At 43.1% G+C, this 21,836-nt stretch overlaps 1 protein-coding gene and 1 pseudogene across 1 annotated transcript in view; one reads left to right on the top strand and one right to left on the bottom strand.

Annotated features, from left to right (window-relative positions):
- The first annotated feature begins 1,025 nt into the window (after positions 1-1,025).
- The window catches only part of CCDC3 (coiled-coil domain containing 3), an 80,960-nt gene continuing 60,149 nt past the window's right edge, over positions 1,026-21,836 (top strand). The window contains exons 1-2 of the mRNA XM_054593612.1: positions 1,026-1,552; positions 3,893-4,067. Coding sequence (XP_054449587.1) covers positions 1,179-1,552; positions 3,893-4,067 — 549 coding nt within the window. The 5' untranslated portion in view covers positions 1,026-1,178. The remainder of the gene's footprint in view (positions 1,553-3,892; positions 4,068-21,836) is intronic.
- LOC129087382 (ankyrin repeat family A protein 2-like) overlaps positions 18,906-21,836 on the bottom strand; it is a 38,684-nt pseudogene continuing 35,753 nt past the window's right edge.

The raw sequence follows: 21,836 nt of genomic DNA, 5'->3' as shown, positions 1-21,836 counted from the left end.
AAATATTATATAATATGCATGACATATGTACAAGGACATATTATATATGCATAGTATATGTATGACATAAATATTATAAATAGATTTCTAAATACCAAGCACCTCGTTTTTCTTTTTTTTACTACATTCGGAACGATTAAGGCAATTTAGAGATAAAAGGAACTGCTGAGTTCAGAGATAATGATAGAACTGTCAGTCTGGGTAGCCTCAAATTCACTCATTGGCTTGTGAAAAGCTGTTTGGAATTGACCGCAGAATTTATTTCTCAGGTGTAGGGTGTTTAGAATCTAGAACTAAGAATTCTGTAAATCATGTACCTTTAGAAAAATCAGGGCAAAATGGCTTTTCCAATCTTTTATTAAAGCTTTTCTAAGATGGTGATTAAATAATAAGGGGGGAGGGAGCGAGGGGAAGAGAGAGGAGGGGAGAGAGAGCAAGCGAGAGAGATATCCAAAAGGTTTGTTAGCTCGTACTGACTTTCCTAGCTAACCTCTGTGAATGTAAAGTTAGATTTGATTTCTATGTATTTTGCCTGTAAACGAACTATGCACGAAATGTAAAAATGCGCGCTGAGTAATCATGCCAATGAGCAGCAATTACTTTAAGGATGCAACGCGTTTGAAACACGCTTTACTCCTGAAAGGCTCTGCCCCAGCGCCTCGGTGGCGAGTAGGAAGAGGGCTGCGCGGCCGCTCTCAGCAGTGACCTTCTCGGAGCGCTCCGCACGCCCTAAATACCGCTCCCGGCCCGGGGCAGCAGCCCCCGCGGCTCCTCAGCGTCCCGCGAGTCCCTGGCCTCCGTCCCACTCCTCACCGGCCGCCTCCCCGCCCTCTCCCGCCGCCGCCCACGCCCCCGTCGCGGGGGCAGGGCAGGAGGAGGTGGTCGGCCCGCCCCACGACCCTATTAAAGCGTCCCGAGCGAGGGCCGGGCATGGTGAGCCCGGCGGCGAGGAAAGTGGCGTGCCGAGCTCCCGGAGCGACGCGCAGGTTCCAGCGCTCAGGACAGCCCTTCTCGGGCCTGGGCGGGCGCTCCGAGCTCCCCCACGCCCCCTGCGCCCCTCGGCCGCGCTCCCCTTCTCCGCCCTGCGGGCCCCGGGAGGCCGGGCCATGCGCCCAGGCTAGTGCGCCCGGGGCGCAGCGCCGACCGGGGCTGCCCCGCTGCCCGCTCCCGCCGCCGGCATGCTGCGCCCGCTGCTGTTGGCGGCGCTCTGCCTAGCCGTCCGCCTCGGACCCAGCCGCAGCTGCCAGCTGCCGTCTGAGTGGAGACCCCTGAGCGAGGGTTGTCGCGCCGAGCTGGCCGAGATCATCGTGTACGCCAAGGTGCTGGCCCTGCACCAGGAGGTGCACGGCCTCTACAACTACCTGCCCTGGCAATATGAGGCTGGCGAGGCAGGGCTCTTTTACTCCGCCGAGATCGAAATGCTGTGCGACCAGGCGTGGGGCAGCATGCTCGAGGTCCCCGCCGGCTCCAGGCTCAACCTTACCGGCCTGGGCTACTTCTCGTGTCACTCCCACACCGTGGTCCAGGACTACTCCTATTTCTTCTTCCTCAGGTGAGCTCGGCGCGCCCACACTGCCATCTCTGCCTTTCTGCATGACCTCTCACAGGATCCTATTCGTGCCATACGAGGATATGCCTTGGGGGCCTCCTCTTACTCTTTAACCTACCTCTCTACAAAGATCCCAGGTATCTCTGGCCCAGGGGGGTTAAACAACAGGAATGATTTCTGGGCTTCATGAAAAGAAGAGTGTTTCAGGAAACTGCTCAAGGTGGTTTCCAACACTCCATTGAAATCAACTTTTTTTTTTTTTTTTTAAACTGGATTCACTGGGAGTAGCTTGGGCTGGTGAGAAAGAAAAAGAAAAACATTTGAAGTCAGATTGTTGGAATTCTGGTTCTGCTTCTCCTGATTTTGTGCAAGTTACTGACCTAAAAACAAAACAAAACAAAAACCTCATATCCTCACCTTAGTAAAGTGACAAGCAAGGTTCATTGAGACTAGAGCGTAGTAACTCATGCAAACACCTGGTGCAGGTCGAATGCAGGAATAGTCTCACTCTCTTCTCCCCACCTGCTTGAATGCCTGAATGTGAATGGTGTGGAATGCAGCCCAGCTGTCCTTTTGTTTCACTCATATGCGTTGATATCAGTCTCATATCAGCTGCCAACAGACCTCAATGCCAAGCTGTTCAAAATAGCCAAGGTTTAGGGGGGTGGGCTTCTGGAGGTAAGACCCTGAGTCACAGTGCTTTGAAGAGGAGAGAGGTGAATCAAGCAGGAGATTCTCTCTGATTGGAGACTCCCGGAATCTTCTGACATGACAGGAAGGTGGCCTGTGGTCAAGATGGAATGCACGTGCCTGAGAATTCAGTCAGTAGTTCCCCTCAGGTCTGAAACAGAGAGCAGCAGGTGAAACCCTAAACCCTAAATGCATTGGTTGTTTCCAGCTGAAGTAGGATAGTGATACAGAGCAACTGAGGGAAACATCAAAATGGAATCTAACGTCTATGTCCAGATAGTGAATTAACCAAAGTTGTGATTGGTACTGGTTCCAGTCTGCCCAGTGTGTGAAGTAGCAATAAGGATATTTGAATGAGTGGACTTTGAGCTCTTGTGATCTCACATGTCTCGGAGAAGGAAACCGGTAAGTTCCGCAGAGGGCCTCCGTAAGCCCATGGCAACACATGTTTTCCATACTGAAGCCAGCATATCTAAGTTTAGAATACATGGGGCATGCTTCGTGTTGGCTTGAGTGGTTCAGCTAGGTTCAGTTGAATTTTTTTTTCATTCCTGGGGAAGTATAGTTTCTAAATAAGGTCAGCGGGGACTGAGACACTACCTTTGTTATACAGAGAGGCTTAACTAAGATTTTTCATGTTTTTATTTAGGAAAAACACCAAGAACACAACTATAAAACTATAACTATACAACAATGAAATTTCATTTTCCAAAGCAAAAAGAGCTGCCGTACTTGAGTGGACATTGTTTCCCCTCACCCCCAACTTTACAATGAAATACAGTTTTGTCCACTGACGCTGTGGTGGTCAGCCAACTCTTTCATCTTTTGCTCTGACATATTTACAAAGAGGACAGAAATACAGTCAGACGATAGTCTGATAGCTTTCCATTTCACAGGGCTGTGCTGTTCTGAAGTGTATTAAGAGCTGCATACAAATCATTCCTCCTCTGTTATTTGGGAACCCACTGAGACAGATTCTGGTCAGTGTCACGGGGGAGAGTGGCAGTGGAGGCCCTCTGGTGAAGTGAAGTGTAACTTCTGTCTCTCCTGTTCCTTTTTATGATGTTATCTCTCCCGCAGGCTATTTACACTAGGCTCTATAAAAATGGTAACTAACATTGACGCTGCCCTCACTTCATGCCAAGTACTTTATTTACTCACATTTTCTAATGCAATCCTTATACTGCCTCCAAGAAGTAGGTGCAATGATCATCCTGTTTTTATGGATTGGAATACTAAAGCTCAGAATTTTAAAAATTTGTTTCATATCAGACAGAAGATAAGTAATAACGGTAGGATTTGAACCCGGGTTATTTCAACTGGCCTTCCTTGCACCAGGAAACAAGGAATGCCCTCTATGAGAAGGGAGGCCTCTTGGGAGATATACAAATAGACAAACATACAGGCAAGCACGCACTTTCTCCCCTGCTTCACCCAAAGTCATCTTTTTGAAAACTTTAAGAATAGATCATGTATTCGAGGCAGAGAAATAATTAGAAACAGTAACGCCTCTGATGAGAGCCATGTGAGACGTTGTTGTGTAATTGGCAAGACTGCCTCAGCCTTCTCTGACTCTTGATTAAAGCTGGTACACACTATAGGTGTTCAGTCTACATCTGCTTTTTTTTTTTTTTTCTCTCTCTTTTCCACTAGGATGGATGACAATTATAACCTCTTGCCTCATGGAGTCAATTTCCAAGATGCCATCTTTCCAGACACTCAAGAGAACAGAAGGATGTTTTCCAGCCTTTTCCAGTTTTCGAACTGTTCGCAAGGGCAGCAACTGGCCACTTTTTCCAGCGACTGGGAGATCCAAGAAGATAATAGGGTAAGACTTGGCTGTACCCTGTGCAGCGGCAACATGATAGAATAGCCACATCTTGTATGAGTTCTTTTTTTTTTTTTAAGTTTTATTTATTTATCTTTAAAGAGAGGGGAAGGGAGGGAGAAAGAGAGGGAGAGAGAAACATTAATGCAAGAGAGAAACATCAATCAGTTGCCTCTCATATGTGCCCTGACCAGGGACTGAACCCGCAACCCCGCATGTGCCTTGACTGGGAATGAAACCAGTGACCTTTTGCTTTGTGGGATGACACCCAACCAACTGAGCCACGTTGGTCAGGACTTGTATTAGTTTTGCGACCAAAGGAGTCAAGAATACTCTTCAAAAGCCCAGACCAAAGAGTATTATCCTCCCTTCTCTCTCCCTGCCAGCAGTTAGAAAACACTGCTCATGAACTTCAGATTCCTGAGGCTTTACCATTTGGCCTGGGGTTCCTCACAAAGTGAGGGAACAAGATGGGAAGAAAGTTGGCCCACTGTATCTCAGTTTCTTCTGTAAAATGGAGTCAATGATACCATCTAGATCATAGGGCTGATGCCATGTGATTTCACTGTGAAATGTGTAAATATGTAAAGCCCTTAGCATAGTGCTCGACAGAGTCAGCACTCATCACCCATGAGACATTGTGACTGTCGGCATCATCATTGTTGCTGCGGTGTTGTTACTGATAGTACAGGACTCTTAAGAAATTGTCTAAGAGGAAAGAAAATGTCCTTAAGGGAATAAAATGAAAGAATGATCGTAACTAACACTTCTATCATTTTTATCTATAGTTGTTCAGACATAGGGGTACAGGGTGGCCAAGGTGGCTGTAGTATATAAGGGTCAGGCGATTTGGGGGATGCAAAGATAAAAAGGGAAAGTCCAAGGGTTGTTACTTTCCCAAAGCAGCGGCCACAGTGGCCGTGGGATGACTGTGGAACCAGCCCAGTCCCCTGTCCGGGACTTTTTAAGGCAATGTGACAGGCTGCTGGGAAGAGTCCTGCTTGGGGATGTGCGGATCCCAAGGAACAAGCACTGTTTTGTGGGTTAATGAACCACTGCACATAGTCAGGGCCTTCCGTCCTTCCACCCTTACGTGACAGGTTTGGACGAAGTGCTTTTCTCTTGGCCAGCGGGTTGGCCTAGGGCAGCAACATGATAGAATAGCCACATCTTGGATGAGATCTTTTTTTTTTTTTTTTTTTTTTAAGTTTTACTTATCTTTAGAGGGAAGGGAAGAGAGGGAGAGAGAAGAGAGAAGGAATTAGAAGTTAGATCCTCCAAATTCCATACCTTCTGCCCAGGGCTCCCTGGCACCTGGAGGCCTTCTTCGTGCTCCTGCACAGAAACCGTTAGCATGATCGGCGGGTACATCCAACTAAGGAACACTGTTTATTTTTACATCCTGGACATTATGAAGAGGTTCCTCCCTTAGACCTACTTTATTAACAGCTGTCTAGAATCCTCTTACCCCCCTCCCCGGTGTGTCAGAATTTTCTGAACACTTGTCCTGTGTTTTGCTCCCAACATGGTCCCAGGCACCCGTTTCTTACCTCCATCTATACCAGCCCCGCTCCATTTTGACCTGGACCCGCCAGGTGTCAGCCGGAGTACCCCGAGCCTGAGTCTTGTCCCAGCGCATTCCAGTGAAATCCTTGTAGGCACAGCCATTTGGTTCTCCATTCTGTAGGAGTTTTGCTTATCCTGCTAGATCCTTGAAGACAGCCCATTTATATCAAGAGATCAGATAATATTCCAAAAATATTTTAGTAGTTTAGCCCCAAACTTTTCGGTTACATAACTTATTAGTCCTATGGTCACATAATGAAACTATTAACATTTCCTGGAATTAGATTTTCCATCATTTGAAAAAACAGAACAATAGGAACAGGGGAGAATTGTTTCAATGTGCAGGCAGCCCTATTTCTGGTGGTCAGATGTTGATCTTGGGGGAGAAGTCCTTTTCGTTTTCCCTCTAAACACCCTGGCCACTTAGATAGCAAAGGGAGGGTGTGCTACCTGACTCTGAGGAAGAGTCAGAGGCTTTGGGGGAGGAAAATAATTGTGCCTGGTTGCTGAGCTCCTGTGTAGCTGAATTTAGAAGTTAGATCTGATGTACCTTGTACTTTTTACACCTTTGGAACCCCTTTGAAAGGTAGCATAAATTAGCTAGCTAGTTTAGAATTTAATTTCCTTTTTTGTCAATATTAGGATTTACATTTTATGATAATCCTTGAGCAATTTTTATGTGCTCTGAAGGGATTAAAGTAGCTGTGAATTGATGATCTCAGAGTAGGGTGAAGAATTACTGACAATTACTTGTTCCTTTCTTCAAAAAAAGATGTTAAACATTTTCTGCCTTTTCTGTGCGAAGGTGAGCATCACATTGTCTTTCCTGTTCAGGGTGACTATCTCATGTTCTGTCAGAAGGAGTCTATATTTTTTCTAAGGGGGTCCTCAGTCTAGGGAGGGGTCAGAAGAGCTGTTCAGGTCACATTTTTATTCCAGTAGGAGTAGGTCTGAGGATACTTTTGAAAATCAGAACCCATGAATTTTTCACATATTCTGAGCCCATTCTAAATGGCCCTGGACATTGCACGTTACACGCCTTTATTTTACGTTACAAGCTGTATCTTGGATCACAAGATCGGTGGGGCTTTCTTCTGCTCGAGCTGTTGCCTCGGCTTCCAGTCAGCCCGGGCAGTGGCTGAGGCTGTGGTCGTGACAGCTTTCAGTCTCTTCGCTGATAGTTCTCACTTCCTCTGTGTGGGAGGATCAGCGGATCTGGGACTCTGGAGTCAATGCAAAGGTTAAGAAATGGAAGGGGAGGAAAGTCGCACCTAGGGAAACGTTTGTGGTGTACACCCAAGGCCTTGTTCACCTCAGTCCCCAGCCACACAGTCCTCCTCCTCTCTAGTTCCATCTTCAGCCGTCCCACTCATGCCTCGGCAAGCAGAAACACAATCTTTCCAAAGTCGCCAGGGAGTCAGCAGCATTGCTGAGTGTTCAGTGCTGTTCTGGTTTAGTGTCATGGTGTTAATGGGGCCTTGGGGGTGTCTTTGGCAAGTTGGAGCATCCAGCAGACTTGCTGGCAGGATTCTCTCCACACCAGCCAAGGACATTTTTCTTTCTTCTTTATCCTGCTGGGTGAGTATAACTGTCAAAACAGAAGTTGGATATTTTCCTTTCTCTGCAAGTACTGTCCCCTAGGACCAAGACCCAGACTGACCCGTACTTGTATGGGTCTGTCACAGAATGTCATGGGATTGAAATAAAGTTTGTGAAAGGCCTCTGCCATCTCTTTTCGGGGTTGGGAAGGATGGGGGAATTACTCTCCAAGCTGCATTAGAAAGTATTTATACGTAATCTGAAGATCTAGATTGGCTCCGCCATTTCCAGAGGAATGACCTTGGGAAGGGCCTTTCATTTCTCCTGACGTCAGTTTCCTCATCTATAAAATGGGGCTGCAATATATTGGGCTGGCCAAGAAGTCTGTTATGTTTTTTCTGTGTGATGGCTCTAGTAGTGCTTAGTTGTCTTTAACTTCATTTGAAATAATTTGTTAGATTGTATTGTGATGGCTGTCTTATCAGCATGCATTTAAAAAAGTGTGTATTTAAAAAAAACTCATGAAAATGGGTAAATTTTTGTGCAGCCATTATCAGTATTGAAGATGGAGGAAGATATGCACCATTTTCAGCATATTATGCTTTATTATTTCAAGAAAGGTAAAAACAGAACTGAAATGCAAAAACACCACCACCACCACCACCAACAAAAAACAAACCCAATTAGTATAGTCTATAGAGAAGATTCTGTGACTGATCGAATGTGTCAGAAGTGGTTTATGACTTTTCTTGGTACTATTGACATTTTGGCCAAATAATTCTTTGCTGTGGGGCTGTCTTACGCACGGGAAGATGTTGAGCAGCACCCTGGCCTCTACCCACTCGAAGCCAATTGCGGGAGACAGCCGACATACTCAATATCCAAATCAATAAACTTGTTGGTGAAAATGAAAAATGTGTCTTTTATTTTATGGGAGATATGTAACAGACTTTTGGCCAATCCAATATAAACTCTTTAAGGTTGTTGTAACGACCTAACTAGAGCATTTTTGAAAGTATTTATACTTTATAAACCGTAAAGGGTGATGTAAGAGTTTATTACTGTAAATTGATCATTTTAAAGTATAACTTTAAAAATGACAGTTTTAAAATTTAAAAAGCTTCCTGCTACTTCCCAGGGGAGTGGTGGAGTGGTGGCAGCGTGGGGACAGGGCAGTGTGTCAGACAGAGGCAGATGGCAGGCAGGTCACCACGTGGGCCTTCATTCATTCAACAGAATTTATTGGATTCCATGCCGGGGGCGCTTAGAAACTCATCTGCTGAATTAGAAGCACAGACGCACATGGGTTCCCAAATCTAGAAGTATAAATGGGAGTTAGGAGAGCTTCTCTCGTACTTCTGACACCCGTCTACCCAGTTCTCACCCACCCTCCAGACAAGCGACTGCTGTTATTAGTTTCTAATGAACATTCAATGAGTGTTTTCATCCAACAAATAATGCCAACATGTATTGTTCGCCATCTTTGACACAAGTGGCAGCGCACTGTGCGTACTTTGATTTACCTTGCTTTATTCATAAGGATATCTTGATCTTTCCATATCAATTCTTTAAAGCAACATACAAAGTTGCTTTAAATAGCTGCATAGTGTTCTATCATGTAGATATGTCACAGTATTTAATCAAGTTCCCTCTTGACAGGGAGTTAGGTTGTTTCCAATACATTCCTATTACAAAGAGCGTGGGCTTATACAATATTATACATGTGTCATTTTGTGGGATTGTTGAGTTCAGTCTTTAGCAAGCACTTAGTGAGTGCAGCTACTCACTCAGTAAGGCAGCTACTGTGATAGTTAAATGTTGAGCAAAATACAAACTCCTTACCTATAAGGCTCTTGTCCTAATGTTGGTGGTTGACACAATCAAAAGATCACATTAAATGACTATAATTTCAAATGGAAATTAGTGCTCCAAAGGAAAGAAGGGAAATAATCAGGGAGTCTGACCTAGACTTAGAGATAAAAAAAGCCTTCCCTGTTACATTGATATTGGCGCTAAGACATGCTGGGTGAAGAGCTGTCAGGGGAGAGGAGAGCACTCCAGAGAAGGACAGTATATGCAAAGGCCCTGTGGTAGGTAGCAGGGTACACGGTGCCTTTGAGGAAGTGTAAAGAGCCGCTATGGCTGCAGCAAAGGGAATGAGTGAGAAGGATGAGGAAAGAGCATTCGTTAGGACCAGACAATGCAGGGACTGATAGATCCTCGTGAAGATTTGGGCTTTGTCCTAATGGTAATGGGAAACCTTTTATGTTTTGAAAGCAAAGAGTGATAGAATCAATTTACCTTTTGAAAACACCAACTGGGTTGGTGAGGATCCAAGTGATGTGGTGAGAACAGGTAGTCGTTGTTATAAAGATACCAGATAGATGCTGGACTATGATGGAGGCAGGGAGAATGGAGTAAAGTAAATAAATTTAGGAGAATTTAGGAAATAAAATCATAGGTTTCTCTCCTCTTCCCCATCTCTCTACATCTCTCCTCCTTCAACCCTTCTCCACCCCCTCTCTCCCTGTCTTGTTTTCCAAATTAATATTTAAAATCCACATAACCATAAAATTCACTTTTTATGATGCACATGGTTGTATAATCACCACTACAACCACAATACAGAAAACTTCCATTAGAGAAAACATCCCATGTGCCACTCCTTTATAGTTAGACCCTAACCCATCCTCAACTGCTGGGGGCCGCTGATTTGCTGTCCATCATTTGTTTTTTCCAGACTGTCCTGTGAATGGAATCATATAGTACGTTGCATTTTTTAGTTTGACCTTTTTTTAAATTTAGTAGAATGCACTGGAGATTGTCCATATTGGGTATGTCAATAGTTCACTCCTTTTTAATTGCTGAGAAGTGTCCCATTTGAGGGATCTACCACAGTTTTATCTATTTACTAGATGAGAGATATTTAGGTTGTTTCTAGTGTTAGGCTACTGGAGCTTCCATACCTGTACGAATTTTTGTGTGAACATGAATTTCAGTTTCTCTTGGGTACATACCTAGGATAGGTTTGCTGAATCATAGGTAAATGTATGTTTAATTTTATAAGAAAATGAAAAACTGTTTTGAGAGTGGCACATTCTGCATTTGCATTAACAATGTATGAGAGCTCTAGTTCTACATCCTCATCAGTATTTGATATTAGGGGGAAAAAAGAAAGAAAAAGTGGACATTCTAAAGGGTGTGTGGTGGTATTTCATTTTTTAAAAGATTCCACATATAAGTGGGATCATATGGTATTTGTCTCTCTGACTGTTTCAATTAGCGTAATGCTCTGAAGGTCCATTCATGTTGTCCCAAATGGCAGGATCTCCTTCTTTTTAAAGACTGAATAATATTTCATTGTGTTTCTGTATCATAATTTCTTTATCCATTCATTTGTCAACAGAAACAGATTGTTTCCATCCCTTGGCTATTGTGAATAATGCTGCAATGAACATGGGAGGGAAGATGTCCCTTCACCTTCACCTACTGATTCCTTTTTTTCAGTGATACCCAGAAGAGGGATTGCCAGCTATTATGGTAGTTCTTTAATTTTTTGAGGAATCTCCATGGTGTTTTCCATAGTGACTGTACCAATTTACAGTTTCACCAACAGTGCACAAGGGTTCCCTCTTCTCTGCATCCTTGCCAACACATGTTACCTTTTATTTTTTGGATAGTAGCCATCCTCACAGGTGTGAGGTGATGTCTCATTGTGATTTTTGGTTTGCAGGTCCCTGATGATAGGTTGGCTATCTTATGCCATCAGATCTTCTGCCCATTTTTAAATTGTGTTATTTGTTTTCTTTTCTTTTCTTTCTTTTATTTTTATTTTTTTTGCTATTGAGCTGTATGAATTCCTTATATATTTTGGATATTAAACCATTGCCAGATAGATGGTATGCAAATATTTTTTCCCCATTCTGCTGGTTGACTTTTCATTTTGTTGATGGTTTCCTTTGCTGCATAGAGGCATTTTTTGTTTGATCACTGTTCACTTTTGCTTTTATTGCCCTTGCATTTTATGTCAAATCCTAAAAAATCATTGCTAAGATGATATCAAGGAGCTCACTGTCTATGTTTTCGTCTAGGAGTTTTATAGTTTCAGATCTTACATTCAAGTCTTTAAACTATTTTGAGTTGATTTTTTTTCTTTTTTGGTCTGGTGTAAGATAGTGGACCTGTTTAATTTTTGTGCATGTGCATGGCGGACCCTGTCCTGTGGAGTCCTCTGATTCGCCGTGGATGAAATAGCGAGTTGTTCCTAACACCAGTTATCTGTCAAGGAAAGGTGATGCAGATTCCCTCTAGTGGGGAATGCCCGGAGCCCTTCTCTGAAGGGGCTTTTATTGAGAACCATATGGTATACAGCAGTACAAGGCAGGCACAGCAAAGTTTATCAATCAATGCCTAAGGGCTATATTTATAGAAAACAAATGGAGATTGTAGATAACAATTGAAGGAACACAGAGATTTGCCTCAGGTCAGGATCTGTAAGACATACTGACAGCAGATGGTCTTAAAGTATGGCTCCTGAATTAAGGAATTCACTCCTGTTTGGAGCTTAAACATCTGGTTTTTCCTTGTCAGGACAGTGCAAAGCAGAGCACCTTCAGTGGATACGATGCATTCTTTAGGCCAAATTTCCCATTGGACAGTGTTAGCTTTGGATCATGTCTGCCTCCCAGCATTCCCAGTTTTCTTGTTGAGACTTACAGGCCCTTTTTCAAGGCCTGGCTTGCGCGAGGCTACAATTCCTGATACCACACAAAGTGGTCCCCAACACATGTGGTTGTTTAGTTTTCCCACCATTTATTGAAGAGACTGTTTCTTCCCTATTGTATATCCTTGCCTACTTTGTTGTAAATTAACTGGCCACATATTATGTTATCTGGGCACTCAGTTCTATTCCATTGATCTATGTGTCTGTTTTTATGCCAATACCATACTGTTTTGATTACTGCATCTTTGAATGTAGTTTGAAATCAGGAAGAATGATGTCTCCAACTCTATTCTTTCTGAAGATTGCTTTGGCTAATCAGGTTTTCTTTGTTTGTTTGCTTGTTTTTTTTTTTTTTTTAGTTTTACATGAAATTTAGAGTTGTTTTTTAAATTTCTGTGAGAAATGCCATTAGAATTTTTATAGGGATTGCATTCAATCTTTAGATTGCTTTGGATTCTAGCAATCTAGAGTACAAACATTTTAACAATATTAGTTTTTCCAAACCATGAACTTGGGATATATTTTCATTTATTTTTGTCTTCTAAAACATTTTTCATCAATGTTTTAAGGATTTCAGTGCACAGATATTCCACTTTCTTGCTTAAATTTATTCCTAAGTATTTTATTCATTTTGATGCTATCACAAATGGGGCTGTTTTGCTCTTCTTTTTTTTTTTTTAATTGATTTTGAGAGAGACATTAGTTTGTTCCATTTATTTATACATTCATTGGTTGCTTCTTATACAAACCCTGACCAGGGATCAAAACCTGTAACCCTACTGTATTGGGACCGCACTCTAACCAACAGAGCTATCCGGCCAGGGTGGGATTATTTTGTTGTGTTTTGTTTTTTTTTTTCTTTCAGATAGGTCATTGTTGGTGTTAAGAAATACAACTGATTTTTGTATATTGATTTTGTATCCTGCAACTTAACTGGATTTGTTAGTTATCGTGTTTTGTGTGTGTGTCTGTAGCTCTTTGGATTTTATACAATACATATAGGATCATGTCATATGCAAAAAATTGAATTTCTTTAATAGATAAGATTAATCAGGTTATCTCTGTCTTTTGGCCTGAGCCACTGTGGTGGTGCACATCCGGGGTTGGCTTTAGGGCAAGGTGAGGTGAGAGAAAACAAGAGAAGAAAAAGGGAAAAAAAAACAGGGACTTTTTCCATATTCACCAGTATATTGGGGCCCTCTTGCTGGGTCTTCTGGATAGGAAAAGGGATTTCTCCGAGTGATTTCGCTGCATAATTCCATGATTTGTCCCCTGTCGGTTCAGGTCTTATTGCCTCTAACTGTTTAGTTTTCAGAGCCCATAGGTAGTTGCTTTTTGTGTTATGTGCAGAGAATTTTAACTGTATTCAGCAGGAGTCATACACATCCAGCTTGCTTCATCTTGACTGGCGCTGGAAGTTGATGTTTTTGACTATACCCATTAAGAATATTTGGCCCCTGGCTAGGTAGCTTAGTTGGTTAGTGTTGTCCCGATATGCAAAGGTTGTAGGTTTGATCCCCAGTCAGAGCACATATAAGAATCAAACAATGAATGCATAAATAAGTGGAACAACAAATTGGTGTCTCTCCCGCTCTCTCCCCTCCCTTCTTCTGTCTCTCTAAAATCAATCAATAAATAAAATTAAAAAAAAAATTTGGTCAAACTTGGAAAGAACCTATTGCAGGGAGGGAAAGAATAGGATTTAATTTCAGATTATCAAAAGCAAATAGGAATGGGAAAGATGATGTGTAGTTTTTAAGGCGAGGTTTGAGCCCTAAATGGATCAAGAAAATCAGAACTCAGTTCATCTAGATCACCCATAATGCCCTAGAAGTATTTGATTTAAAATATTCTTGAAAGTTTGCTGAGACAGTCAAGTTCATGAACCGAGAGACCCCTTAGGGATGCGGGAGCATAACTGCAGTTTAATGAGCACTTGTTAAGTATCCCTCCTTCTGTATTTTTCTTTGATACCATGTCAAAACTCCCCAAAATGATAATTTCTTAAAAGTTAGTTTCAATGCAGAGTTTGAAACTTTATCAATGAACTTTTTGTATCCCTACATGAAAACCCATTAGTCTGTCTTGCACTTCAAATAGATTTTTTCCTGTGCATGATTTTGTAACATGATGAATTGACCATTTAGAAAATTCAGTTATATAGATCTTGCATGTGTCAAGCCTTTTAATTATATAATATTAAAAGATCCTACTCATTAACATACCACCAATCTCATTAAGAAAGTCTTTAAGCATTGGGAAAACTGCCGAGCACACGGTGGCAAATTTCCTAAAATTCTATTTTCTGCCTAAAAGCTTGAATTTTATCACTGGCAACAAATACTATTGTTTTCTTTGAAGTGACAGGCTTACTTTATCCATCTTCAAGAAAATGTCTATCAAATACTCAAATCTGAATAACTATAGTTTGTCATTCATTCTCCCCAGTAAAAACAGTGTTTCATGAGGAACGTCACCAGTTCAGGTCAGAACTCAGTCACATAGTGCTTCCCCTTGGCGCAACCATTGTACTGCGATAAGCAGCTGAGGTGCTTTATGTGTGCTTCTGATTTCTTTACACCGAGTGTTCAAAACATGTATACCCCACCAAGGTCAGTATTTAACTGAGGAGTCTTACTGTCTCATCAAGGACGTTCTTAGATTCAACTGGCTTTTCCTTCTCTTCCCACACGAAGCACTGAAGAATCAGTGGCCATTAGTATAATCTGGCGCCGCTGCCTTGCCTTGCTCCAGGTGCCAGCACTTTTACTCCCCTTTGCTTTTGCAGCGATAGTGCAAATGTCAGCACAGTAAAAAAGACATCTGAGTATTATTTTGAAAATAGTTTTGATATCATGAAATGATCTTGGGATCCCCCAGAGATCTGAAGACTTCGGGTATTGCAGCTGTAGACCAGCCTGGTGATGAATAGTACAAGAGGAGATGTTCCTTGAGGTGAGCACTCAAGGACAGGGATCCTTTCACAGTCTGAGCTATGAAAGGGGGACATGCGACCTCACAATGGGGCCTGAAATTTCAGAAGACCTGGAGTAAACACTGATCGGAGTGATTTCAGCCATTGGGCTTCTAACGTTGAGAATAGTGCCAAGTTGCATAGTTAGGGTTGGATCAGACTGTAGAGGGCTGAGGACACCTTTGGAAAGAATCCAGTACCGGGATTCAGCAGATCTGGATTCTAATCTGTACCGTCCCTACTAACTAATATTAATCTAGGGCAAATTCATTCATCTTCATGTATCTTTGTGTTTAGCACATAATACATGCTCAATAAATACTTTGTTCATTGAAATTAAGTTATTTCATCTTGGGAAAACTAAGTGGTTATATTTTTATTTTCCTGAGAGTTTTATAAACACTAAAATTATTTCTGTTGTAAATATCACAGTTAAGTTGACTGAGGCCTGAGAAGTGAAATGGAATATGGGGACAGTGACAGAACTGGAAGTGAGACCACGTTTCCCCTGACTTCCAGTCCAGGCTATTTTTGTTCTCCCTTGTGCCTGCTCACTGGCCCTCTGCTTCTCACACCCGAGAGAGTTTCTGCTTACAGAGTAACTGTTACTTCCCTGACCCACTTCCTATCTACTTTCCTTTCCTTATCCAGCTGGCCTGGTTTTGTCCTCCAGATACGCTGTTAGCACACACTTATTTTCATTGTGGTGGTTACCACAAATACAGTTAAATAGTCATCAGGACAAAGTCCTCCCTCTGGTTTGCTGAAGACACTTCACTGAGTGTCCTCATTTCTTCCTTAATTTTATTTCTTTTCTTGCATGATAACATTCTGTCTCGAAGCCTTTCCAGAGTACTTCAGTAGATATATACTGAGATAGGGGTGAGGGTGAGGAAATCAAAATGAATTCTGGTCTTCCATCCCTGGTCATCCGTGTCCCCAAAGAGGAGAGTCCCCCAGCCTCCACCTGGCCTCATGAAGGCTCCCCAATTCCTGGAGTTACTATGGAAATGTGCTCCAGTACCAAAAGGAAATCGAAGCATCCTGAAAGTCTTGCAGACAAGAAGATAGAAGTTCTGACTTTTGTTCCCGAAGTCTGTGGTTGCTTTCTTCATTAAATTCTTTCTCAGTGTTTCATTGTCCCCATGTGGATGTGGAAGCTGAATGTGTTGACTCTCCTTCCAGAAGCTTTGCAAAGAGGCATGAGAGATTTGTAAGCTCTCTGGCCCTCAAGCTGTGGTTTTAAGAAAGAAATGATGATCATTTATCTTCCTTCTGCTTTGGAGGCAGAAAATCTGCCACTGTCTGAGCTCCCCCTGTGGACATCTTAGCTCACGCAGACTTCTGTCGGGAAGGGGAAAAGTGTCTTTGTCTTTATGCTGCTTCTTCCCCACGCTCCTCCTCCCCAAAGGCCCTTCGCTTCTGCATCATCCCATCCCATTGCCTAACAGCTTCAGCTCTCCTTTCTCAACCTGCACTGTGGTTTTGCAGACAAGCGGGGACATATCTGGGCATTGATCGCAGTGGTTAGAGCAAGCACTGCCTGTGAATCTTGGGCTGAGGTCTCCTGTCTCCCCCACTCTGCTCTGACTCTCACTGGACAGACCCTCCGGGATGCTGTCAAGCTTCAGTTCCCTTGGCTGGTTCTGATCTTTCTTTTATTCAAATCAGCGGTGGCACCTGGCAGAACCATGCTCCCCCTGAGGGCCGAGGCAATGCCAGATGCTGCCAGCATGTTCCAGGGTCATTGTCTTCAGAGTGCACGCAGGACACTCCATTTACTTTGTACAGACACAGGACGAAGAATGTCAGGGCTAGAAGGGAGCTAAGAAGTCATCTAGTGCAGGCCCTTAATGCAACATCACAAAATAATTTTGTTGGAAAATGAAGGCTCATTCCACAGTTACAGCTGTTAGCTTGTGGCCTAGTGATGCTGTTTTAGCTTTAAATAAAATAATTCTAATTTAATGATAAAAATATAATTATATGCACATGCCTACATACAAAGGGAGGGAAGGGCATTCTTGCACAGTATCAGATGGTAACTTTGTGGGTGCTTTCTTTGTTATTTCTATTTATTTGATCAGAAGAGAGGATCCTTTTTCCATTTCCTTGTTTTGTGGCTGGAGAGTAGTGTCGATTTCCTGTTTTCTGGGAAATGGTTGTAGTTGTATCTGGAGATCAGGGTGGTCTCTCTGTGCTGTCTGTCCCTCTTTCTGTCTTGGTTTCCTATCTGGGTTCTCCCAGCAGACCCCAGGTTGTCCACCTGCCTGGTTCCTCTCGCCTGTCTCCTTCTCAGTGCCCCATTCACTGGGCTACACAGATCTCTTCTGCTGACCTGCTGTGTAACCAACCCCAAGGCTCTGCTGAACAGTTAAAATTGATCCCAAAGAATAATTCAAGTTAAAGTGGTAAAGAATAGTAGTGGCATTATTTATAAACATGTGCATTTTAAAGCTTTTGATCCCTTCATTCTAAAAAAAAAAAAAAAAAAAAATGAGTGCTGCAGACCACTCAAGCAAGAGGCAAAATATAGCTATTCTTTTCTGGATGATGCATGGGAGCACGCAAGCTATGTAGCTGACACCAGCCCTACGCCATCCACGCGGAAGCCCAGGCAGAGTCCCGTCCTCTGTGCTGCTCTCCTAAGGCAGATTATACCCACATTTACTCCAGCCCTGTCTTTTGTGAGTATTTATCTGTCTATAATTAGGGCATAAGCTACTAATGAAAAGGCTTCCTATCTTTTAAATCCAATTCGTTTTCACAAACAATAGGAATTTAATATGTGTTTGTCAAAGATGAAATATTACCGTGGCTGAAGGAGTCAGCAGTAAGTCTTTCCTAGTGTTTGAAAACTGCTTATAGAGCCTTATTGGAAGGGCTCTGTGAAGGCTTGGATTTTGTGTTTCTTATAAACACTAATTAGTTGAAACCCTCCAGTGAAGGTCATTTCTTCTCCCTCTAACCAATTCATGTTGCAAATATGTTTCTCTCGGGGCTGGAATGTATGCTTACTGCCTAGACATATCCAGGAAATTAGCGCTGGGTGCTCATAGTCAACACTGCAGTCAGCTACTAACTTGGAGGGGGTGAGGGGGTGGTGGATTTGCTCTTGTCCCTTGAGACGCTTTATCAACGCTGGTTTTGACAGGCATTTAGGGATGCTGAGAAAAGACATAGAAGACGCTGCTTACCCTCTTGTGGACACTTAAAAGAGGTGAATACCATTGGATCAGAGCAGACCCACGGTTGTATCCTAGTACTGCTCCCAAGCGAATTCTGTGACAGTAGGCAAGTCATTCAACTTTGCTGAACCTCCACTTTTTCTATAAAACTGGGATATTTTCACAAGGTTATTTTGAGATTTAAATGAGATATTCATGCAAAGAGCTTGGCACAGAGTAAGAAGGGGCCAGCTGGTGAATGGGAGCTCTGTAATTTGGTAAATTCCCAAATGCATTTTGCATTTGCATTTTGGCCGATTAAATTGCCATCTCAGAATGGTGGGTGTGTGTGGGGAAGGGGTAGAGCTTTCAGATCGAGAACTTTTGGCTTCCAGGTGGACACCTCTTTATTATTTTTTAACAGAATATGTACTTTATTTTTTATAACACTTTATAAACAGTCACACTGTGCATTTTTAATTAAATAATAACAATTTTTTCCTATGAATTTATAGCAGACCCTATATCAAGTCAATGAGTTAATACAAGATAGAAGATGAAGAGGGTAAAATAATTTCTGAAAATGTTAAATTACAACACTCTATACAAAAACAGATAATATGTGTACCATAAAAATTTACACGCCACATTAATGTATAATTTTAAATATGGCATAAAACACATTTATTTAAAAAGCATCAACATTAATTTTATTATAAACCAGTGAATTATTCAGGGGAATATTTATTAAAGCTTACTAAAAATCAGTAAATATTACAACTGAGGTAAAAAATTATAAGTAAACAAAACAATTGTTTATAGGTGCCAAAAAGTAAATGAAAGGGCAGATAACACTTCCTAAAGATGGTCTACTCTTTGGTATTTTGAAGTAGCTTCAGTAATGTGACTTAATAGCCTACTGAACACTTCCGTAGCACAGGGCTACAGCTAAATCTATAGAATTATATCTTGAGTCAGTTTCAATCATTGGGTCAGCTGCGTTTTCTAAAAGCATTTTTACACTTTCACATGATTTCCGCATAAAGCAAAATTGTGCCTCCATTTCCAATCGTATTCGTTTACAACAACTCTACAATCAAGCCGCATTTTGACAATATCCGTGTAGCCTTTACTACAGGCCAGAGACAGGGCAGTCTCTAGACTTTTTCCTGAAAGCTGGAGATCAGCACTGTTCTGAAGTGATAACTCTACCCCAACAATTTGACTGTGTGCTGCAGCCCACATCAGAGCAGTAAATCCTTCTTTGTGTGATTGACATTGTCTTACAGTCTCATGTTCCATATGAGTAGCCAGGTAGAAGGACCCTCCCTGAGCATCCAACTGGTAAACAGATAAAGAATTTGCTAACCTCATTTCCTCTGTGCTTGTTGGTTAAGGTAGTTGACTGTTTCATGGGTGGGAAGTGCTTGGTTGTAAAGGGATTCCTCACTTGGGTTCCTGGAGGAGGTGCATGGATATTGCGATTGCATGGACAGATGCCACCCCCAGGTCAGAGTCAACCTGATCTTGGATATTTTTACTACGCTTTTCTTTTAAGGACTTTGCAAATCGAGAACACATATTCATATCAAATCGATTAGGCCATTTGAATTTCATTCCCATGGCAACACCCTGAGCTGATCCCTCTCAGTTTGAGTCAGCCGATGTTCTATTTTAACGTCTGGCGTGCCAGTCAGAGCGTTACTGCCGGGACACTCTTCCACTCTCAGCTGGTTCCACTATCCAGATGTGCTGATGTAGCCTGTAGTCTCAACTGATGTCAACTGTAGTTTCAACAATTAAAATATTTCTTTATAATTTCCCCTTGCTTTTATAAGAGTGGTATCTAGTGTATTCTTAAAATTTGGGCATTAAAACAATGTGTGACAGGGGTCCCGAGGACAGTGGCCGGAGGCTGAGCCCGCTGGAGCGCTGGCCTCGCCCTCGCCTTCCACAGCCAGCGGCGTGTCGCGCCTGCCCATCCGCGGCCAGAGAGTCACTCCAGGCCCTCGAGCGCCGGCTCCTCCTGATTGTGATGTCACTTTCGATTGCTTCTTTCTCTTTCTGGGCAGAAAAACATTTTGCATCACTGCCTCCAAGAGGCTTTCCAGGCCCGTTGCGATGCTTACTGCCCAAGTACGGCAGAGACGTGGTCGTTTTTGGGGGCTACGGAGTCACCAGGGCAAGGCCCCAGCCCAGAATGTATATAAAACACCAGATATGACAAGGTTCTGATACATATTAAGTATTTAAAAAATGGTAATTGTCAATTATCAAATTGAAGGAACACAGTATTGGGGGAGTTGTGCTGTAGCTGAAGTGAAGTGCTAAGGAGATCCAGGTCTGGTCATCAAACCTTCATCCCTGGATGGGATTCAAGGATCTGGTTGTGCCATGTGTTATGAATATGCCGTAAGACCTCCCCAAGATATTGAAGGTCCAGAGGCCCAAAGAAAGCCCTCCAGCTAGGCCGTGATCTAGGATGACGGAGACTTACCATGCTGCTCAGACAGGTGGGGGCCTCCGCTGGTGGGTCAGGACCGCAGGGTGCCCAGGGGCCCCTCAGGGCCGCACTGTCATCGCTTCCTGACGCTCTCGCAAAAGCTCACAATAGCAGGATGCCAGGCTCCCATTTTGCCACATGGAATGGCATTTCCCAGACATGCTGGCCTTTTCTACTTGGCTATTCAGAGTAATAGTTAAATTGTGTCTTGGAGGCCTTGGGGACATTTTTCAAACATCCAGCAGGAATGTGAATCACAATACTGGCTGTGGGGTCAGTTTCTTCATCTAAAAAATGAAAAAATAATAGAACCTACTTCATAAGATGGTTGGGAGGGTTGAGTTTATTAACTTATGTTAATTACTTAATATACTTGTAGTAAAAGCTCAAAAATGTTGGCTCTATTTTTTAAAAAGATATTGATCTCTCTATCTATTTAGTTATTTATTTATAGAGGGGGGAAAAGTGGGGAGAAAGAGGGAGGGAGACATCGATCGGTCACCTTTTGCATCCCCCAACTGGGGACCTGGCTCCGCAACCCAGGCATGCACCCTGACTGTGACTCGAACCGGTGACCTTTCCGTCTGAGGGAATGACACTCAATCCACTGAGCCACACCAGTCAGGGTTGCTCTTTTGTTATTACTATGGTTATTTTATCTTCTACCTCCTTCTTTCCTTTGTAACCCCATCCATTCCTTCCATCCTCTATCTTCGATTTGGGTTCCAAGAAGATTCCAGGAAGAGCAGGGGTTTGTTGGGACTGTCGTGTGGAAGCTGTGTTCACCTTGTCCCCGTCACCTATCTGCCCACCTCTGTTCTGACCCATGGAATCAGCCCAGTTTTCTTCCTGTGTGCCTGGCAGCTATCAGGTCTTGCTTTCCATGAGGTTGGTTCCTGCCACTGAAGGAGCTGACAAGAGAGCGTCCTTGTCTGACTTTGAGGAATTGGCCTTAGGGACAAGAGGGAAGTGAGCAGAGCCCAGGGTCGGGCATGCATGGGGCTTCTCTGGGCAGCAGGGAGAACTCTCATAAAACGCTCTGCCAGTTCCTTTCATATGGGACTCAGGGTGGAGATCCTAACCACAGGAAAAAGTGGACCTCTCAACCCTCTCATCCGCCCTTCCTTTCTCCTAGAAAGATGGGGGTGTCCTGTTGGCCTGGAGGTATGGCCCGGCCCGGCTTTCGTATTCCTGACTGTGAGCTCAGCTCACAGCTCCTCTGTGACTCACAACGGGAGCTCACTGTCCCGCTCCACGCCCTCTGCTTCCAGTAGTGCATGTTCCGGCCAGGTCACAA

This window comes from Pteronotus mesoamericanus, unplaced genomic scaffold (genome assembly GCF_021234165.1).
Source record: "Pteronotus mesoamericanus isolate MK-2021 breed Mesoamerican mustached bat unplaced genomic scaffold, CSHL_Meso_final contig_130, whole genome shotgun sequence".
NCBI lineage: Eukaryota > Metazoa > Chordata > Mammalia > Chiroptera > Mormoopidae > Pteronotus > Pteronotus mesoamericanus.
Note: the sequence above shows the minus strand (reverse complement) of the source record. Positions and strands in the feature narration are given on the sequence as shown.